Below are 19,553 nucleotides of genomic sequence, written 5' to 3'. Positions count from 1 at the left end.
CCAGCTTCATGTCTGCTTTCCCATCTTGGGGCACGAGGAATTTTTTTTTTTTCCTGCAGTGTGTAATGGTTGCTTCTTTTCATAAGTTGCATTACTAAAGTCTCCTGTGGTTCTGTGAAATCCTTTTTCTGGATTAGACATTTTATTGTTGGGTATACATCTTGAAAATGACTTTTCAGAAGCTTTCCATTGTCTCACAGGTGAAAAATTACACTTGGACCCGATTACCTTTTTGAGTTACTTTCTATGAGCTCATTGGCAATGGAAATGTACTCTTATTTTGCTGCTGCCAGTAAAAAAACAAAAAATGCAACAAAAGCTAAATCACAGCCATGAGGGAAAAAAGAGTAGATTTCTTCACACAGCTGAGTGTTGAAATGGTAATTTTTGTTGTAGTCAATTACCTTCCACAGTTAGTGTTGAGAAGGAGTGACCAAGCCTCAAGTGGCAGCATTCATTCCTTTTGGCCTCTTGTGTTTCTGTAATTTTCTTCTTTAATTCTCAGGAAGTCTCTTAGAATTCAGCCTTTTGAGCAGTTACTCTGATAGCTTCAAACACTTGTAGGTCATTTAATTTGAAAAGTGTTACAGTATAAGCTGTAACTGCATCACGTTTGGCCCTTACCCAGCTCTGCTTTCATTCTCAGATTGTGTCACTGCTTCCTATGTGCCCGTGAAGCCTTTTGTGAAGAATTCTCCCAACATCGCCGTGGAAGTTGAAGAGTTTGTTCCCGAAGTGGCAAAATATTGTTACCCTTTTACGGTTTACAAAAACCACCTGTACGTGTACCCTTTATATCTAAAGTATGACAGCCAGAAAACATTTGCCAAGGTGAGCAGGCCTTTGGCTTCGTTTACAGACGGCAAGTTTCTGCTCAAACCCTATGTCCTGTGGCTTCTTTCTAAATAATACCTTCTTTCCCTAGGCGAGGAACATTGCTGTGTGTGTGGAATTCCGGGATTCGGATGAAAGCGACGCTAGTGCTCTAAAGGTGCGCTCCTTGCTTTGTGTTAGCACTGGGGCTTTCACTCTCCAGGAGGTCAATAGCCAGTGTTCATGCACTAGTCTTGTAAAACAGAGGCTCCTGCAGAGAAGTCAGTGTAAAGATCCAGAGTTCTTCTTTGATTTATTGTCCTTGTGGGAGAACTCAGCGATGATAAGTGAGGGCCTGATGGCTTGGGCAAGATTCTTCTGCCTGTAGCTTCTTGATTTGCCTCATTCTGCCATTACACCATTATTCATTTCCAGGTCCACGGTCATTTGGGCTTTTGAGCAGCCAGAGTTTATGAGTATCATCATAGGCTTTCCAGTTCCTTTGGGCTTGGCTGGGAGCAGGCAGAAGTCAAGTGTGTCTGCCTCAGTCCGCTTTGAGCCCAGCCTTTTGCGCCTTGCCCATTAGTGCCTCAATTTTTGGATGATCAGTCCCTCCAAAGCCAAGGTAGGCCATTATCAGAGAGGGCCCTCCCAAGGCCTCTGTCTTGGCTGAGCTTCTCCACTTGGGGAGCCTGAGAAGACCCACTAGAGGGCGCCCAACCCACATGACAGACTTTGGTTTCAGCTGCCTGGAGGACAGAGGAGTCTGTGGTGTCTTTCAGGGTCTTCTTTTCAGGATGAGTGGCCCTTTTAGGGGGGAAAAATGTTTTTATCTAGAAACCTACATTGCAGGCAAAATCAGGTAGTTTGAATGAAGCCCTTTTTCTCCATTTCTACTTTCAGTGGCAATAAATGCAAAAGGAAGCCTCTTAGTACAATGGGAAGAATATTGGCTTTGGAGTTAAGAGGGCCTCAAATCTTCTTCTGTCACTACCTGTGTGACCTTGGGCCAAATCATTTATTCTCTCTGGGAATTTATTCTCACTTTCCTGAATGGAAAACAAGAGGTTTAGACTAGGAGACCTCTGAAGTTCTAAATCTGTGTTCCCCTGAGTAACTCCTCATCCTATGTAACCTCATTCTGAAGTCCCTCCCAGACTTGGGAATATACACTCAGTGATCTCAGTTACACGGTCACAGATGTATGTGCAGTGTGCCATTTCTCAATGGGCAAAAAGGTTCATCAGGAAGTAAAGAAGTGAGTCAAAGTAGGATGACGCAGGGCACTGATAAAACATCCAGCAACAAAATCCAGGCCATCAATGTAACTGAAAAGTGAGGCAAACTATTCAAAGAATAGCCCTGTGTTAGGTCTCAAAGGGAAAAAAACTCACACTGGAAAAGAAGCCAGAATGTCCTACAGAGCTTAAGAAACAGAAAGCCAGCCCTTCATGGTAGATGAAGTTCAAAGAAGGCTTGGATGTTTTTTTTTGGGGGGGGGGATTTCCTTTGTCTGTTTCTTTGGCTGAGCTACTTGATTGACTGACTGAGCCCCAAGGAGAACTCTTGCCTAATATTCAGAATGTTTTCGCACTGGCTGCTAAGAGGTAGGGAGCGTCTCCTTGTGACTAGGCTCCACATTCATTTTAGTGAGTGGCCTCTGGAAGCTCCTCCTTCTTAAGTTAGCCACTTTGACCAGATCTGTGGAGCCTTACCTTCCCGGCCGATGCTTTCCTTTGTCCCTGTGTCCCCAGACCCCTTCGTCACATGCAGCCTCAGACAGGACAGCGTGGGATTCAACCAGTGAATGTGTTTCTTTTGCAGTGTATTTATGGCAAACCTGCCGGGTCTGTTTTTGTCACAAATGCTTTTGCTATCGTCTCCCATCACAACCAAAATCCAGAGTTCTACGATGAGGTAAGAATGTCTTCCTCCAACAGATTGGCCTTATGTGAGTCTGAAGCTATTGTCTATGGAAATCCCATCTCGTTACTTGATGGAGGCTATGCCGGCAAATGGAGCCCAATGTTTAGCTCTTGAGCAGGAGAATGGCTAGAGGAAGTGATTTCTCCACAGGGAGACAGCAGCGTCTGTGACTGGATAGCTGGGTTCCTTGGAGCAAACTCTTCCCTTCTTAGACTTTGGTTTCCTTAGCTGTAAAAGAATAGGGGCTTGGATGGGGCATTCTCTAAGGCAGGGCTTCTTGAATTTTTCCACTCTCGACCCTTTTCACCCATGAATATGTACATGACTCTGGGTATAGAGGTATAGAAAAAGATGTATACAAACCAAAGATTTACTGATTATAAAGCATAATTTTGCAACCCCCACATTTAGTCACAAGACCCCCAGTTGAGAAAGTTCCATGGTTCACGGCTGCTAAATCCCCTTCCATTTAGAAGTCATTCGTACCACTGAGTTACATTTGGAAGGAGGTACGTTAAATGCCCTTAATTCATTAGCATTTATTCCACTGCTGCAAGTTAAAAGGAGAGTCTGCAACCCCTTCCCAGCACAGGTCTTCCCTCCCGAGTACCCACTTCACCTTATGAAATCCCTGTGTCCCTCCCCTGTTTCCATCACCATGCCTGCCTGCCTTTTTGTGGTCTTCCTTGTTTGTTTCTTGGTGTGGATGCTTTGTTTCCTCCCAGCCTGCTGTATATCTGTCTTCTCTCTGCTCGAGATCTTCCCTGATCTTCCTCTCAGGCTCTCTGAATCACATGCCTTTGTAGGCTTGCCTCTTGGGTTCCTACTGCCTACCCTGGTGTGTCTTGCCCACTTTGTCAGTGTTCACTCCACAGCTGGCCAGCTTCCCTCAAACTCATCCATCCCGTCTCTGTGGGCCCCAGCCCAGTGCCAGGCTACACTGCCCTCTTGACTTCTCAGACCATGAAACCTGGTTCCTGAAGAGGGATATGCAAGTACCTCCTACCATTGTCACAAGATGGTAACCTGTGCCTACCTCTACATCTGTATGACACCATAACGTGGCAACAAAATGGGCTGAAAGGAGAGATCGGCTATGCCCAGAGTTTGCCTCAGTAGATTGTAAGCCAAAGGTTCAAGGGAATGTTTAAGAGGTACTTCTTCTGGTCCTTTCCCACCCGAGAATGTGAGCTGAGCGTCAAAGAGAACGGAATTCTTCATCTTAGCCCTTTATCCCATGCCCTTCTACAGGAGAGTGTAGAGTGAGCCACCTAGCTGTATAACCAAGCCTTGGGATTACCTTTATGACTAATAACTATTGATCACAAATTGATCATATATTCATAATATATTAGACTTAGAGCTGGAAGAGACCTTGTAGGTTCCTGAATCTGAGCCTTCATTTTACAAAAATAAAAACTGAGAGCCGTACCTGGAAAAATCATGTGACCTGCTTGTGACTCCATAGCTACTATGGGTCAGAGCCAGAGTTTTCAGCCATTTCAGTTCCCTGCACAGTTCTGGAAGAATGTTGTCTTTAAAAGAGAGGGAAAAACAGAGATAGGGATAGACATACAGGGAGAGACAAGAGACAGAAATAGAAAGGAGGGAATGGGAAGAGGATGATGGGATAGAGGATGACAAAGGGAGAGGGGGTAGAAATAGGGGAAAGAGAGGAAGAGAGAATAAAACATGCTATCTCAAGCAGTATTACATGCTTTGTGAGGATGAGAATAATGTTCTTCTTCATCCCTCAGAGGTATTACAAATGTGAATGAGGTCATGGTATTAAAATGCTTTGAGGACTTCTCAGACAAGCATTGTGGTTGTGTTCACTATATAATGGGTAATAATTAGTTTTTATCTACTTACTGAAGAGAAAAGTTCCTTTTGAAAACCTTTAAGGAATATATTTTGGGGGCTTTACTAAGTGATTTTTGGAGCTTTCTTTGTAAAGATGAGAAGATTTTTAAAAATGTTCCCATATTTATGGTGAGGTAAAAGACATTAGCGAAAACTGGTCTCTTTCCTGCTTTATGCATGTGAATTAAGGGGTATGTTATTTTAAGAGGTTCAATTTGACAAATGTCTTCTATCTGGCAGGGTGGGCAGGAGTGATAGCTATATATTTTTTATCTAGTGTTTGAGGCACTACCAAGATGATAATAGAAGCCAAGGGGACCCCCCATAGCCTTAGGGCACAGCATTACAAACGTGTAATAGACTGTGAAATTGTGAAACACTTTGGGATTGCCCAACTAGCCCCCTGGGCAGGGAATGCTTTCTGACCACCATGATAAAAGTCGAATGAAAACAAATTTGATATGAAGCTGCCACATGTGATGTTTTTTTTGTCTTTTCAGATTAAAATTGAACTTCCCATTCACCTTCATCAGAAACATCATTTGCTTTTCACTTTTTATCACATTAGCTGTGAAATTAACACAAAGGGCACAGCCAAGAAGCAGGACACTGTGGAAACTCTAGGTGAGTGTCTTCTTGGAATGCTTCCCTCACCTCGGGAGCCGCTGCAAAGCTCACTGGGTAGTTTCTTTTTCCTTAAGTGGGGGAGAACTTTTACTTGATTAAAATGTCTATTGAACTTTAGACTGAAAGATTTGCTCCTATACTAGGAATACTGGCCAGACTAGAAAGTAATCTCCCTCTATTATTTGTCATTTCTAATCTGCCATTTAAAAAAAAAAATCGAGGACTAAAGGGTAGCGCTAACTCATTGAATGGAGCTGGTGTGGTAACCGGAATTTTCCAGTCCTGATCCTCGTGGAATGGGGAAGTAATTCTAGTGCCAGAGACATCTGGGAGTCTGCAGGATATAAGCCCTGACTGGCACTAGTGAGCAGTGGGCAGCAATAAGACTGAGCAGGTCTGGGAAGCGAAGCCACAATGAGTGTGTTGGCGTGGTCAGGCCTTGGGCTCCATCCTGAAGACATTCCCATTGAGACAGACAGTCTGAGGCAGCAGGTAGAATAGCAGACTTATCAGGAGCCCAGGATTCAAATCCTACCAAGCAGAAAGTGCCCATTCTCTGACTGTGGAATGGACAGACTCTTGGACACAGGAAGCAAAAAAGCCACGCAAGTTTCAGCAGAAACTTCAGAGCACCTAAAAACAGATGAGAGTTGTTGTCATGATTAAGATGGTCTCTCTGGACCTTGTGGAGTGGTAGAGATAGGTTAGCCTAGAACTTGGGAGCTCGCATGAAGCAGCTTGCTTCGAGCATCCCAGAATACATGTCTAACTAGCTTCATTCCCAAGAACCTATGGGAATTTTAGACAGGAACAATTCTGGATTACTCAAAGATGATCAAGGATAGAACCATGAACTTGATAGTTCGAGCCCTTTATTTCCAAGGCTTATCCTTGGTCCTCTTGTTCTAGATAGGAGTCAGACAGAACCTAGACTGGACTCTTTAATTCACTCTTGTTGCTCAATTGTCTGTAGACCTAGAACTCTCTCTTGATTCCAGTGAAGATTAAATTAGTTCTAAGGTATAATTCTGCTTCTCCTTCATGCTTTCCCGGCCTGTGTAACACATCAGACTGGGGGATCAGCTAAGAAAGGAAGGCACCCCTGGCCTGCAACCCTTCCCCCTTACTGAGTTTCCTGAGGGACCTTTAAGCCAGTGCTTGACTTTGAATGGCCCTTGGCATTGCCCACCTGCTCAGACTGATTCACAGGACGAAAGTGTTGCCAAAAGGATACATTTTCCCTTCCTTTGCATATTTCCTGGGTTGGAAAACTTGTCTCACTTTGTCAGCTCCTTGATTTAACTACTTTGACAGTCTTTGCACAGAGACTCTGCTTCTTTTACAGACCAGACTGCTTATAAAACAGCCCAGCCTCCCTTCTGCTAGTTCAGAGCTCCGGGCACTTGGCCATCCGGGCCCTGAGGGCTGAATCTGTGATCTGGAATGAATCCCCAGAAAGAAACTGGGTGATCCAGGGTATTGGGGCCCCCAGCTCACACTTGAAAAGATTGAACACTGTGCCCCCCCAATGTGGGCTTCCAAAGCCTGAGGTTTACCATGAAAAGTAGAATTCTAAGTATAGACTGGCAACTTCCCCTTACCCAGGGGCCCACAGAAGACTAGCTGGCTTAGTTCAACTTCAGTGCAGGATTCTGGGAGCTGGCTAAGAATGTTTTGGGGGACCTGCTGAGAAAGTTGGTGGCAAAAGCCTGGGGGGAAACGAAGGTGTGATGCCCATGACTGGTTGTGTTCTGCCATCCCAACTGCCAATCTCCTCTGACAGTGACAGAGAGACAGATACAGACACACAGAGACAGACACACGGACAGAGAAAGAGACAAAGACAGACCTCTGCATTTGAACACACAGATGGGGACACACAGACAGACAGGGAGACAGGTGGGAGGGACAAATAGATAGGGGGACAGACAGATAGGGAGATGAACAGACAAGGGGACACAGACAGATAGATGGGGACACAGACACAGGGAGACACAAAGAGACAGGGTGACAGACAGACGGGGACACAGACAGAAGGGAATGGACAAACAAATGGGGACACAGACAGGTGGGGACAGATAGACAGACAGATAGATGGGGGACAAACAAATAGGGGACACACAGAGAGACAGACAGGGACACAGACAGGGAGGACCAGATAGACGGGGGACAGACAGACAAATAGACAGGGGAACACAGACAGATAGGGAGACAGACAGATGGATGGGGACAGATGGATAGACAGGGGAACAGGCAGACAGGGAGACACAGACAGATGGGACACACAGACAGATGGGGACAGACAGGAAGAGAGACAAATAGATGAGGACGGACAAACGGACAGGGAGATGGACAGATGGACAAGGGGACAGAGACATATAGGGGGACACAGACACAGGGAGACAGAGACAGACAGGGTGATAGACAGACAGAGGGACACAGACAGACAGGGACGGACAGAAGGGGACACAGACAGACAGGGAGGATACAGATAGACAGGGGGACACAGACAGACAGATGAACGGGAACAGACAAATAGAGGGACACATAGACAGACAGGGGGATGGGCAGACAGATCGGGGTGCCACACAGACCAGGAGACAGACAAATAGACAGGGGGATGGACACACAGATGGAGATGCAAAGACAGATGGGGACACATAGACAGATGGGGGGACACACAGATGGAGAGAGAAACATAGTGTTCCTCTCTGGCTCAAATTGAATTCCCATTGATCTCTACATCCCATGTCTCTTATGTGGCTTTTACTCGGATGGATCCTTTTGAACTCTTCTTCATCCTTTAAAGCCTCACAGAAAAGCTCCCTCCTCTCGGAAGTCTTCCTTGATTTCCCTGTCACCCCTTCGTTGCCTTTCTCCCCCAGATTTCACACACCAGTTGGTTTACTGTTCTTTAAAACACTCGTCTGGTACATTTGTGCTGTATCTCCTTAATAGAGACTGAGCTCCTCATTCTGGTAGGGTTTTTGCCTGAGTAGTTGCTTAATAAGAATTAGCAAAACTAGTTTTGTTAAGGAATAATGATGATGATGTATTGCTGTAGAGCTTCTTATGTATTTTTCCCCACAATTCTATTTTGCCCTTATACAAACCTTTGATGGAAAGACTGAGGGTACTATCCCCCATTCATAGCTAAGGAACCTGAGAGTGCAGATATGAGAGCCGGGAGGCCTGGCTTCTATTGCCAACTGTTCACCAGCTGTGTTTAGGTTTAAGTCCTTAAATGGGGTCCCTCTTCCAAATTTGTTCATCTTCTCACGGAGACAGTAAGAGAACCTCTGGTTGTATTTTTAATGGCCTTTGGACATGACTCGGTCTTGGTGAATGCCATCTTTATTTAGTAAAAGAACTTGTTGAGATACTGTTGATGATTTTTGAAAGTTCATGGCGAACAGGAGTCTAGAGAAGGACTCATTGCCTTCAACACTTAAAAAAGTGAGAAATATACAGGGTCTCGAGCCTGTGGGCCAGTGAATCAGACTTCAAGTCCTGGTAAGGTTCTAAAATGTTGTATCGAAGGAATGGTTCATGAACACGCAGGAAAGAAAGTATCAATGAATTGTGGCCACATAGGAAGTTGCATGTTCAATTGAAGCCACGACATGTTAGGAAATACATTAACGAGAGGGTGACTGGAGGTGTAAAGGGCCTGGAGTTGATGCCATGTAAGAAGTCACTAGGACTGTTTAGCCAGTTAAAAGATGACAAAAATGGGACACGACGTTAGGCTCACATTCAGTAAACTTTCATTAGATCCTTTCCATGTAGTAATAATGATGCTAACAGCTAAATGACAGCTAACCTAAATATGCCAGGCACTGGACTAAATGCTTTACAGATATCACATTGAATCTTCACAACAACTTTGGGAGGTAGATGGTATTACTGTCCCCGTTTTACAATTGAAAGAACTGAGGCAAAATGGGGTGAAGAGACTTGCTCAGGGTCACACAAGCAGTAAGTGTCTGAGGCAGGATTTGAACTCTGGTCTTCTTGACTTTGGGCCTAACACCGCAGTGCTCCTTGGCTGCTTTATGTAAGACATTTTGCTAGTAGCTGAGACTACTAGTAATAAAAATAAAATAGTTCTTGCCCTCAAGGAGCTTCTGTGCTTCTAGGAAGATATAGCATATATACAAATGAAGAAATAAAAAGAGATTTCCTGAAAATCAAAGGGATGCAGGGGCAAGGTAGGAACTGTGATGGTTAAAGAACCAGCCTCAGTAGCAGAGAGACTTGAATCACAGCTTTATCTCTGACTACTGGGTAGGTGGCCCTCTGGGCAACCGAGGAAGAAGCTAAGCTGTGGAGAAGGTGTGAAGTCTAGCCTCCCTAACTAGACAGCAGTGTGAATGGAATGGGGGGGTGGGGTGAGGGGCTTTCCCAGGAAAAAAGACTGTGGAAGAGGAAGTGGGAAGGCTTTAAGTTCCAGGCTGCAGAGTTTGGATTTTATCCTAGGAGCGATGGATGAGCAGCTGTGGGAGATCCTCTAGTGCGTTTGTGCGGGGGCTTGGACGGGTTAGGAACGGCAGTCTGGCAGCTGGATGGAGAATTTTCAGGAGAGACACAAGGGTTAGAGACAGTACTAACACCTGAGAAAGTGAACCTTTGAGGAAGATTAGGATTCTGGGAGGAGCAGATGGGAGAAAGCTGTGGATGAAACAGAAGTGGTGACTGACCGATTGAACACGATGGGCTTGAGTGGTGGGCAGAGTCGAAGATGACATCAAAAATGTGGTCTCCTGCTGTCAAGAGAATCCCAGGAATTGACAGTATGAGAATCATCTGCTAGCTTCCCCTTCTACTATTCCCATCTATTATTACCTCCATAATATGCGTCCCCTTCCCTGTCCGCACAGAGATGGTATTCTTTCTCACCCATCTATTGGAACAGCCCCTTTATGGGATTTCTTGATACCACATGGCTGCCATGTAGATCTTCCTAAATGGCAACAGCTCCTTCAAGGCAGTCTATTGGATTTTTTCCCCTCCATATCTGCAGCACTCAGCATCTGTGCTGGTATATTTTGTTTATCGTTTTCTTTTGATCTCGGGCCAGTTGGGCCAGACCGTGTAAGGTAGCAGTGTCAAATAGAAATGGAATCCACTAATCTCTACAGAAGGATCCCTATGGATTTCACGTTGACTTAGTTTTTAGATGTCAGGTTATCTGTTTTGATTGTATTTATTTTGTTAAATATTTTCCAGTTGTAATTTACTGTGGCTTGGGGTCCACTTGACAGTGTCGTGGGCATTCACACCTTGGGTATGGAGAACTCTTGATGCCTCTGTAACTGACGGTCTTTGGGAAGTTCCTGAAGCACGGAGAGGTTAAGTGACCATGTCCATGACCACACAGGTCCTAACTCCAAAACCGTCACATTGTTCACCATATCATGTTTCTTGCCATGATAGATATTTCAGTGTTGGTTGAATAGAATTGAGTGGAGCTCTTAGAGCTTTATTGTCTTTTAGAAGTTCTAAAATTATATGGCCAAGATACTGAGAAACAGGCTAAATATCTCAGCTCTTTTGTCAGCTTTTGGGGGGCTGCTTAGCCCCCACCATTGCATAGTCCTTGAATTCCTACTCCTCTTCTCCCCGTTCCCCAGACATATTGGCCTGGGCTCCATTGGCTTGGGAGTTGTGTTGCTCATGATTGATTGCTGTCTCGGCAGTTGGGTTCGCCTGGGTGCCTTTGCTGAAGGATGGCAGAGTAATCACGTTTGAACAGCAGCTACCAGTCTCAGCCAACCTTCCCCCTGGCTACCTGAGCCTCGGTGATACAGAATCCAGAAGGGTAGGAAAATATTTGCTTATAAAAGTGGATCATTATGGAAAGCCTAAGGCCAGTTTTTTGAGGGGGAGGGAATGATAGTTTTGTTCTCTCTGAAGACGGCATTAGCTGCCTTTGCTATTTTGGAGGGGAACTTTGCTTGGCATCTTTATTCTAAATGCAGGAGTGAGCGTTATATGAAGTTAAACTACCCAAAGAGGGAGAAATTTTTAAATGCATAAAGGGATTTTAGGCAGTTCATGCACATATGAAATAAACCCAAGGCCTTCTGTTTTTTGTTCACAGCAATCAAGCCTTGATATGAAGTGGGTAGATGGTGCAAAGCCTCTGTTAAGGATCAAAACGCACTTAGAATCGACCATCTACACTCAGGTAAGGCGGACAGTCAGAGTTCCATCATCCTTAGTGTTGAAGAAAAAGAATTGGGCAGTTGAGCTTTAGCAGTGTTGGTCAAGCATGGGGCTCAGAAACCTTGAGAAGTTTTGGTCCGAGGGGCATTCCGAGGGAGCAGGGCCTCCAGATTCCCCATGCATCCAGACCGTGACTTGTCTGGCTTCTTGAGCCCCTGAGTGGTAAGAGGTTTGGGAGAGTCCCTTCCGAAGCTCTCTGCAGATTGGAATTATGCACCTGAATAGTTCTTTGGAGGAGCTGAAAGCAGTTCAGCCTGTCCTCATTGGAAATGCACTTAGTCACTACCTGGTTAAATGAGGATTTCATTTCTGCTGCACTTCCTCACCCCACTGTAAGGTGTTTATTTCTAGAGCTACTTAGTATGTAAAGTGAGAAGACAGCCTGATATTTTTTGATATGCTGTTGTTGCCTACAGTATATACAGCTTTGATGCAATCAAGAGAAGGGGAAGGGAGTTGACAGCTGTGTTGTGGTCAAGGAGGCTTGGAGGGTACAGATGAAAAGAACAGTAGTAGTCACTGTAGAGTCTGAGCCTTGGGACACCTAGCAAAGCCCACTTGGCGGATGTGGGACCGAAGGGCGGGTCATAGCTTTGTGCTGAAGGATAATGGTTCTTTCCGTCTGGCTTCTAGGATCTGCACGTGCACAAATTCTTCTGTCATTGCCAGGCAATACAGTCTGGCACGAAAGCAGTTCCAGGGGAGCTCATTAAATATTTAAAGGTAAATGCACGGTGGCTTTCTGTAAACTTTGTAGGCTTCTGTGTTGCCACGTTTTCATTTGAAAAGAGGCAGCTAACGCTTTGAATATGTTTTGGCTGAGACGGTGCTTTTTGTCCCTTGCTTTTCCATGAGATGGTTTTCTAGACACAAATAGTAAAATCAGCCTAGTGAGAAGCCGATATTCTAGCCCCAGAATTCCAAATCTGATTCTCGGTTGAATGTTGCAGTGAAAATCAAAGTCATCACCATCGTGGCTTATCTGGGGGAAATGCTTTACTGATTAGAAATTGCCATCACATTTGATTTCACATTTATTCCACCTAGGACCCTCTGTAACAGGCAGGATAGGTAGCAACACCCCATTTTTACAGTTGAGGAACCTCGGGCTTATAGTGATTAAATATCTTGATCAAGAAAGAGCATGTGGTGAGTAGCAGCCGGTACTCAAAGCAAAATCTTCCCATGCTTTTTTCATTCGACAGGGCTCCTTCTCCAAAAATGCCTTTCTCCCTAAAAATGTATATTCACTTCAATAAACCGAAATTTCAGAAGTATTTTATCCTACTGACTTCCTACTAAGAACAGAAGTTCAGATTCTTCAAAAAGACCAAGAAGCCATGAGATCTTGAACCAGTGTTGCTTGTGGGATGAAATGTCCTTGTCTGTGCCTCAAGGATTGTGAAAAGGCCCACTGAGTAAAAAGAGAAGGTGTCCTAAGTAGTTTGTATTTGTTTTTTAGCAGTGTTTCAAGTGTCCCCAGTAGTCAAGGGAACTTCTTATATTAAGGCAGGCTCAGGACATCCTACTCCTATAGCAATTATGCCTTGATGAGAGGTTATGTGAGGAAGCACAGACTGGAAAAGGAAGAAGGGAACACAGAGGTGGAGTGCTGCACAGTGCAAGGAGTCCCAGGCTCCTGCCGAGTTGCAGTGGAGAGACAGCTGAAGGAAATCAGTATAATGGCAAGATATAGTGGATGAGCTACATTCTGCGTGTCTGGGCTGTCTAGCCCGAGAAAGATGGGAGCTGGAGAGCTCGACTCCATATGGAAGAAGTTGGTAGCACAAGGTGATCCGGGTCAGAGGCACTACTCACAGGTAGATTTCGGTGCTGGCTGTGGAGAGAGGTGGTAAAATGACTGGCCCTCTCCTCACTCCATCTGTCTACGCTTCAGAACTGTAGGATAGTAAGATCATAGATTGAGGTAAAAGGTCAGTGGAACTGATTGTACATGGGAAATTGAGACCCAGAAAGGTTCGGTAAATTGCCCGATGTCACATAGGTAGCACGTGGCAGACCTGGGATAGTGTCTTGGCCCTCTTGTCAATTGCTCCTGAATTTTTTCCCCCATCCACCACCTCTGGAACCATAAGAAATGGCACTGACTTGCCTTTAGGAATCCATTGATCAGCTGAATTCACAGTGATGATTTCTCCCTTTCCCCTCTATTGTTTTGATGTTTTGATTAAAATGTATATTTTTTCTTAAACATGGAGCCTGGCACAGAGGAGGCACATGATTAAATTCTAGTTGACTGACTGGATCTGTGCCTCCTATGCAGCCTGGGAATATAGTGTCCTACGGATGGGACTTGGGGCCACGATTTACATAACTGATCACTCAGACAGCCCGTGCTAAACCTGGGGAAAGTAGTGAGGGCCAGAGTTCTGAGGGACCAAAAGACTGGTTATATATTGTTGTTATGGAGATGATGGTGTCCAATTTTTGTCCCTTTTTAATGGAGATATTAATCTGTAGAGACAGCTTAAAATCAATCATTATGCCTTCTATCCTTATCAAGAGTAATGTCCTCAGCTAATATGGCAGCTAGGGGCTGCTTCTTAATAAGCTAACTAAGAGGAGGAGGCATATGTACTTTGAGTGAAGACTTGACAGAATTTCCCAGAAATGTGCAGGGTATTTAAGCCAAGCAGAGCCAAGCACATAGTGTCAAAGACTGTTAACGCTGGATGAGCCCTGCAAGTAAACTTCCATAACAATTCATTGAAGAGTTTGTGGCTAAATCTTTCATCCCCCACGCTGCACTTGGTCAGAAGGTCTTCTCTGGTCCTTGTTCTGTCACTGGGATGTCACTGTGGGCGAGTGACTTGGTCTCTCTCTACCATAGTATCCTCATCTGGAAAATGGGGATTATAATGCCTGATGTAGCTAACTCCTGGGGTTGTTATGAGGAGGAAAATCAATGTGAATGCACTTTGAACACTATAAAATGTTAATCAAGAAAAAGGATACTGTTGTACTTGAGGCGGCATCATTATCTGTGAGTCAAATCCATCCCTCCAGGATTGACCAGGCAAAGCGGTTCTCATTGATTCTCCAGTCCCATGTCTCTGTTAGGATCATTGGCTTTTTCAGGGGTGAGGAACTGTGTAAAATGACTGACCAGAATAGAGCAGACACACTTCTTGGAGGGCACCAATCCACTGCTGTATGTATTATGACTCCTAGTGGTAGTTGGTGAAATGCCACCTGCTTTCCGGAATAGAATTGAGCTCTGAACCAAAAGGAACCTTAGAGCTCATGGAGTGGGAGAGGTACCCAGATGAAATCCACCCCACAACATCTCTGTCTGATGGGAAGTGGGAGAGCTGGAAGGGGCTGGGAAGAAAAGGGAGATTCTAAGATGGGAAGGTGAAGGGAGAGCTCATTTCCTGCAAACAAGTGACTCTCCAATTCCTTGAACCTTACAGATGAGGAAGTGTAGAAATACATTGGCATTATACTACCATGTACTATGTATGTAAAGGCATCAAAGAATTCTCTTCAAAACTGGGACGTTTTAAAAATTTTATGCAAACGTACAAGTTTCTGAGAAGACAAGGAAAGGCCCTTTATAGATAGATAAGTCCATCGAGATCGGGGCTACATTTTGTCTTACAAATACTTATTTTCAAAGGAGCAACTTCATAAGTTTTGACTTTTGACTACGATGAAATAACTTTAGCGTTATATAGTACTTTAGACAGAGTGTTCCAAAACACCACAGTTAAACCCCACTAAGACTTTTGGTACATTCTGTATTTGTGTTTGAGGAGCAGTGCTACTTATCGGCTAGATTGCTGGATTTAGAGTCAAGAAAATTGGAATTCAGAACCCTCCTTTGCCTCTTACTAAGTAACCATGGGCAAGCTGATTGGCTTCTCTGAGCCCCAGATGGCTCTAGGTTTGTAGAAGTCTCATTATGATGAAATCATAGCTACTTGACATTTTGAAATTTATATATTGAGCTTTACGTGAGTCTCTCATATTTCTGTTCGCTTTCATCACTAATGCTATTTAGTAAATGTGTGTGTGTATTTTAAACATTTCATTTTAGTGTTTGCATGCCATGGAGATTCAAGTAATGATACAGTTTCTACCTGTAATTCTTACGCAACTCTTTCGTGTTCTCACAAATATGACCCAAGAAGATGATGTGGCTATCACCTGCACCATGTGAGTTTCACAAATACCTGAGATATTTTTTAAAATCCAATCTTGCTTGATTTTGAGTGCCTTGGAGCCCAGATATGATTTTAACTTCCAAATAGTGACCTAACAAGTAGAATCCTAATATCATAATTCCCAGCCTTCAGCCATCTCCAGGCCATTTGTTTTTTTAAAATTTCACTGATTTCTCTCTTGGGGGTCCCTCCCCGCTTCTGATTTTTAGTTCTTAACACAATAATGATCCTGTGGTCTGCAGTGATCAAAAGCTATCTTTCTTTCTTCCCTCAGGGACTTTGGATTGTCTCAAATTTGTCCTTCACTTTGTTCTAACCACAAACATAATTCTCATCTTTTTTTTCTCTTTTTATCCTTTCTTCCTGGGCTTTAAATGTGAGTCTGTCTTCCAGGTATTGTATCACATAGAATAACTTCTACAATAAATAGAATATATATAAAGAAAACTGGGAAGAAACTGAATGACAATGCACAAAGCTTAGGTTACTTGAAGGGTATGTGTTTTGGACTTGGAGGCATATTTTTTCAACCTTTTAGTTGGTTGGATGTTGCTATATTTAAATTGAGATGAACTCATCTTACAGAATGATCTCCTTTTTTTTACTCTTCCATAATACAGGTACATTAGATCTTAATGAGCCGGTACTGATTAAGCTTCTACAGTGGGCCGGGCACTGTGCTAGGTGTTGGAAATACAAAGATAGAAAAATGAAATGGTACCTGCCCTCAAGGAGCTTTTATACTATTGAGAGAGAACATGTACAGAAATAGCTATGGAATATAGAGCAAATACTATGAGGTAATTTAGTTAGTGGCTTAGGGGATGGGGAGGCAAGAAAGGCTTTGCATATGGAAGATGGTATTTGAGCCGAGTTTGGAAAGAAAAAGGGGATTCTAAGATGGAGACGGGAGGAGAGACAGAGAGCTCATTTCTTGCTTAGGGAATAGCTAGGGCTAATACATAGATATCCCTATATATGCACACACATATACATATATATCCATACACAGATACATACATAATACACAGAGAAAGAAATGTAAGACTGAAAAAGTAGGTTGGGACTATGTTGTGAAGGACTTTCAATGACAGAACGAGGACTTTATATTTGATCTTGGAGGAACCATTAGAATTTATTGAGTAGGAAAATGACCTGGTCAGACCTGGATAAAAAAGATAGATAAAAGCACTCTGGCAGTTGTAAGAAGCATGCATTGGAGGAGGAGGACACTAAGCCCAGGATGAGAGCAGTGACTGTAAGAGAGAAGGGGATCAGGTATTAGAGATGGCATCAGAGTAGAAATGACAAAATTTGGCAATTGACTGGCGAAGACAATGTGAATTCAAGGATAATGAGAGGAATGTGAATCTGAGAGATGGAAAGACTGGTGGCGCCTTCAACAGAAAGCGGGAAGTTCAGAGAAGGGGAGGTAGGTTTGGGGGGAAAGGTGATGTTTTGGACATGTTGACTTCAAGATGCCTGTGGGAATCCACTTTGCCATGTCCATAAAGCAGTTGATGATGCAGAACCAGAAAATGAGAGAGAAATAGGGGCTTGGTATATAGATCTGGGAATCATTAAGGCCATGGAGGCCAATGGAGATCATCAAGTAAAAGAACTTTTACTTGTAGAGGATCAGGGATGAAGAGCTTTTCGTTCTTCTTCAAGCTGACTCAATTCACTTCTTTCTCTAATCTTGATGACCACTGCTTTAAACTTACCAGAGCTTGCCCCAAATCTTCTCATTCTGTGATTCAGAAATGATCACAATATCGTAGAGCTAGAACAGACCTCAGCAGGCATCCAGTCCAACCTGTGCTTGAACCAGTGTCCTCTAGTAGCATTCCCGCCAATTGGCCCTCCGTCCAGTGGTAGCGGTGGTGGTGGGATCTACCTTTAGACCCATCTGCTTAGAAAGTTTTTCCTGACCTCAAGTCTAAATCTGCTCTTGTGCCACGTTCACCCATTGCCCTTGAGAAGAAGACTTGCATCCTGAGAGCAACAAAGGAGCGTTATAGCGCCTCATTTGGAATCTTCACTATGTCGTTTTAGGGTTCTCTTACACATTGTGTCAAAATGTCATGAAGAAGGCTTGGAGCATTATTTAAGATCCTTTCTAAAGGTTAGTGGGAGAAGCTTTCTTGTGGGTGGGGCATGCACCGATTCCTTAATAATCTCCTTGGATTCATGGTTTCTTTGTGTTTGTAGTATAGTTTCCGGGCTGAGAAACCAAGTGCTCCTCAGGCCCAGATGACACACGAAATCCTGGCCACAGCAATGACAACAGCGTTAAAGCAGTCTGCGGACTTTCTAGCCATAAATAAACTGCTGAAGGTAAGGGCCCAGGAGCCCCTTGGGAAATATAGGGAAAGCTGTGCCTGTCAGGCTGGTCCCAGAGGGAGTTGAGGCTGAGAGAGAGAGGCCTGAGGGCCCCAGCTTCAGGTTCAGGGATGCTGAAGTTAGATTCCTAAATTCTTGTCAACTGTCATTGGAAGATGTTATTCTTAGGGAATCCCGAGTCTGCCTTTACACATGAACATGACCTTTGGGCAAAAAAAATACTTGTGGGGGCACGTTTGGGGAGTTTCCTCAAATCCCTTCTGTCTATACTCAAGTGGCACTAAAATGACTATTACTGGATCCTAGGATCTTTTCTCATCCAATTCTCCCACCTCCTACCTCCTCCATTAGAAATAAAGAAACAGGAGCAAATGCTTCAGAAGGAACAGCAGAGCACAGATTTAAACCCAGGGCTCCAAATATTGTACTGTTTTCGTAATCCTTTTTAGATCGATGGGAGGGAACTACTGCTTTGAAAACTTCCCCATTACACCCACACACATGTGCACACATCTATACACACACACATACATACACACACACACACTTGCGTGTACATGTACATGTTCAGCTTTCTAGCATGTGAGCATCCTCATGATTTTGGAATATGTTAGAAATTATCTGTTATCATTATTTTTCATTCCAGTATTCCTGGTTTTTCTTTGAAGCTCTGGCCAAGTCCATGGCCTCTTATTTACTTGAAGAGAACAAAATTAAGGTAAATAAACTTAAAAGTGCTTTTATTAGATAAATGAATAAAATGTAATTTTCTTTTAGTATGCTTTGTATAGAAAGACAGTTCAGCTCTTGGCTCCAATTAGCTTGTGGGAAACAAAGCAATAACCCTAGTCTCAATGGAGAAAGGGGCCAGTGTAAATTACATAGAGACAGACAGACTCTGGACTCTCTTATGCAAAGTTGTTTTCAAGTATTGCCACTTGAAACCTGGACATGGACAATCTTTTAGGCGTCTGCCTTCTGTGTGCTTTGGGAGGGAGAGTCCCAGAGCAGAAATAACTTAGCACAGTCGATGTCTTATACGGTCATTTAATAGCTTTTTCTTTTTCCTGGAATGCTTTGCTTTGTGTAGATTTGGTCCGCAAGGCAAAAACTGCTCCCCACCCCAGTTCTCTAGAGAGAACTTGGGGCATCCAAATTGTTGGAGACTTAATAGCTTGCTTTGGGTGCTAGAGCTAGAGGGGAGCAGGAGCACAGGTTCCCAGAGCAAGTGGGGTTAACAGCAGCACAATAGCTCATTGCCATCATGACTTGGGTCAGATCTTTTTTCCTCTCCACAAAATGTGTTTGGAGGAAGAAAAGAGACTTTGCCTCTACTCTTGTACCTGCTCTCCAATGTTGCCAGTTCCTTTAACTCTTTCCATGTTTAATTTCAGCTTCCCAGAGCCCAGAGATTTCCTGAGTCCTACCATCACGTCCTCCACTCACTCCTTCTTGCAATAATTCCTCACGTGACTATTCGATATGGGGAGATCCCAGAGGAATCAAGAAATGTTAATTCTAGCTTGGCTAACTTCCTGAAGGTGAGTCGTTTGTAGTCCCACTCAT

General features: G+C 43.9%; 1 protein-coding gene across 4 annotated transcripts in view; it reads left to right on the top strand.

Annotated features, from left to right (window-relative positions):
• Positions 1 to 19,553, top strand: part of DOCK11 (dedicator of cytokinesis 11) — a 177,476-nt gene that overhangs the window by 86,539 nt on the left and 71,384 nt on the right. For all 4 annotated transcript variants that reach the window (XM_031944634.1, XM_031944635.1, XM_031944633.1 and 1 more), the window contains exons 17-28: positions 647 to 831; positions 926 to 991; positions 2,638 to 2,730; positions 5,103 to 5,226; positions 10,929 to 11,050; positions 11,333 to 11,419; positions 12,091 to 12,180; positions 15,518 to 15,636; positions 17,700 to 17,769; positions 17,856 to 17,981; positions 18,634 to 18,705; positions 19,382 to 19,528. In XM_031944634.1, the coding sequence (XP_031800494.1) occupies positions 647 to 831; positions 926 to 991; positions 2,638 to 2,730; positions 5,103 to 5,226; positions 10,929 to 11,050; positions 11,333 to 11,419; positions 12,091 to 12,180; positions 15,518 to 15,636; positions 17,700 to 17,769; positions 17,856 to 17,981; positions 18,634 to 18,705; positions 19,382 to 19,528 (1,301 nt within the window). The remainder of the gene's footprint in view (positions 1 to 646; positions 832 to 925; positions 992 to 2,637; positions 2,731 to 5,102; positions 5,227 to 10,928; positions 11,051 to 11,332; positions 11,420 to 12,090; positions 12,181 to 15,517; positions 15,637 to 17,699; positions 17,770 to 17,855; positions 17,982 to 18,633; positions 18,706 to 19,381; positions 19,529 to 19,553) is intronic.

The sequence above is a fragment of the Sarcophilus harrisii genome, chromosome X (assembly GCF_902635505.1).
Source record: "Sarcophilus harrisii chromosome X, mSarHar1.11, whole genome shotgun sequence".
Classification (NCBI taxonomy): Eukaryota; Metazoa; Chordata; class Mammalia; order Dasyuromorphia; family Dasyuridae; genus Sarcophilus; species Sarcophilus harrisii.
The sequence above is the reverse complement of the archived record's forward strand: the minus strand, read 5'-3'. Positions and strand labels throughout refer to the sequence as shown.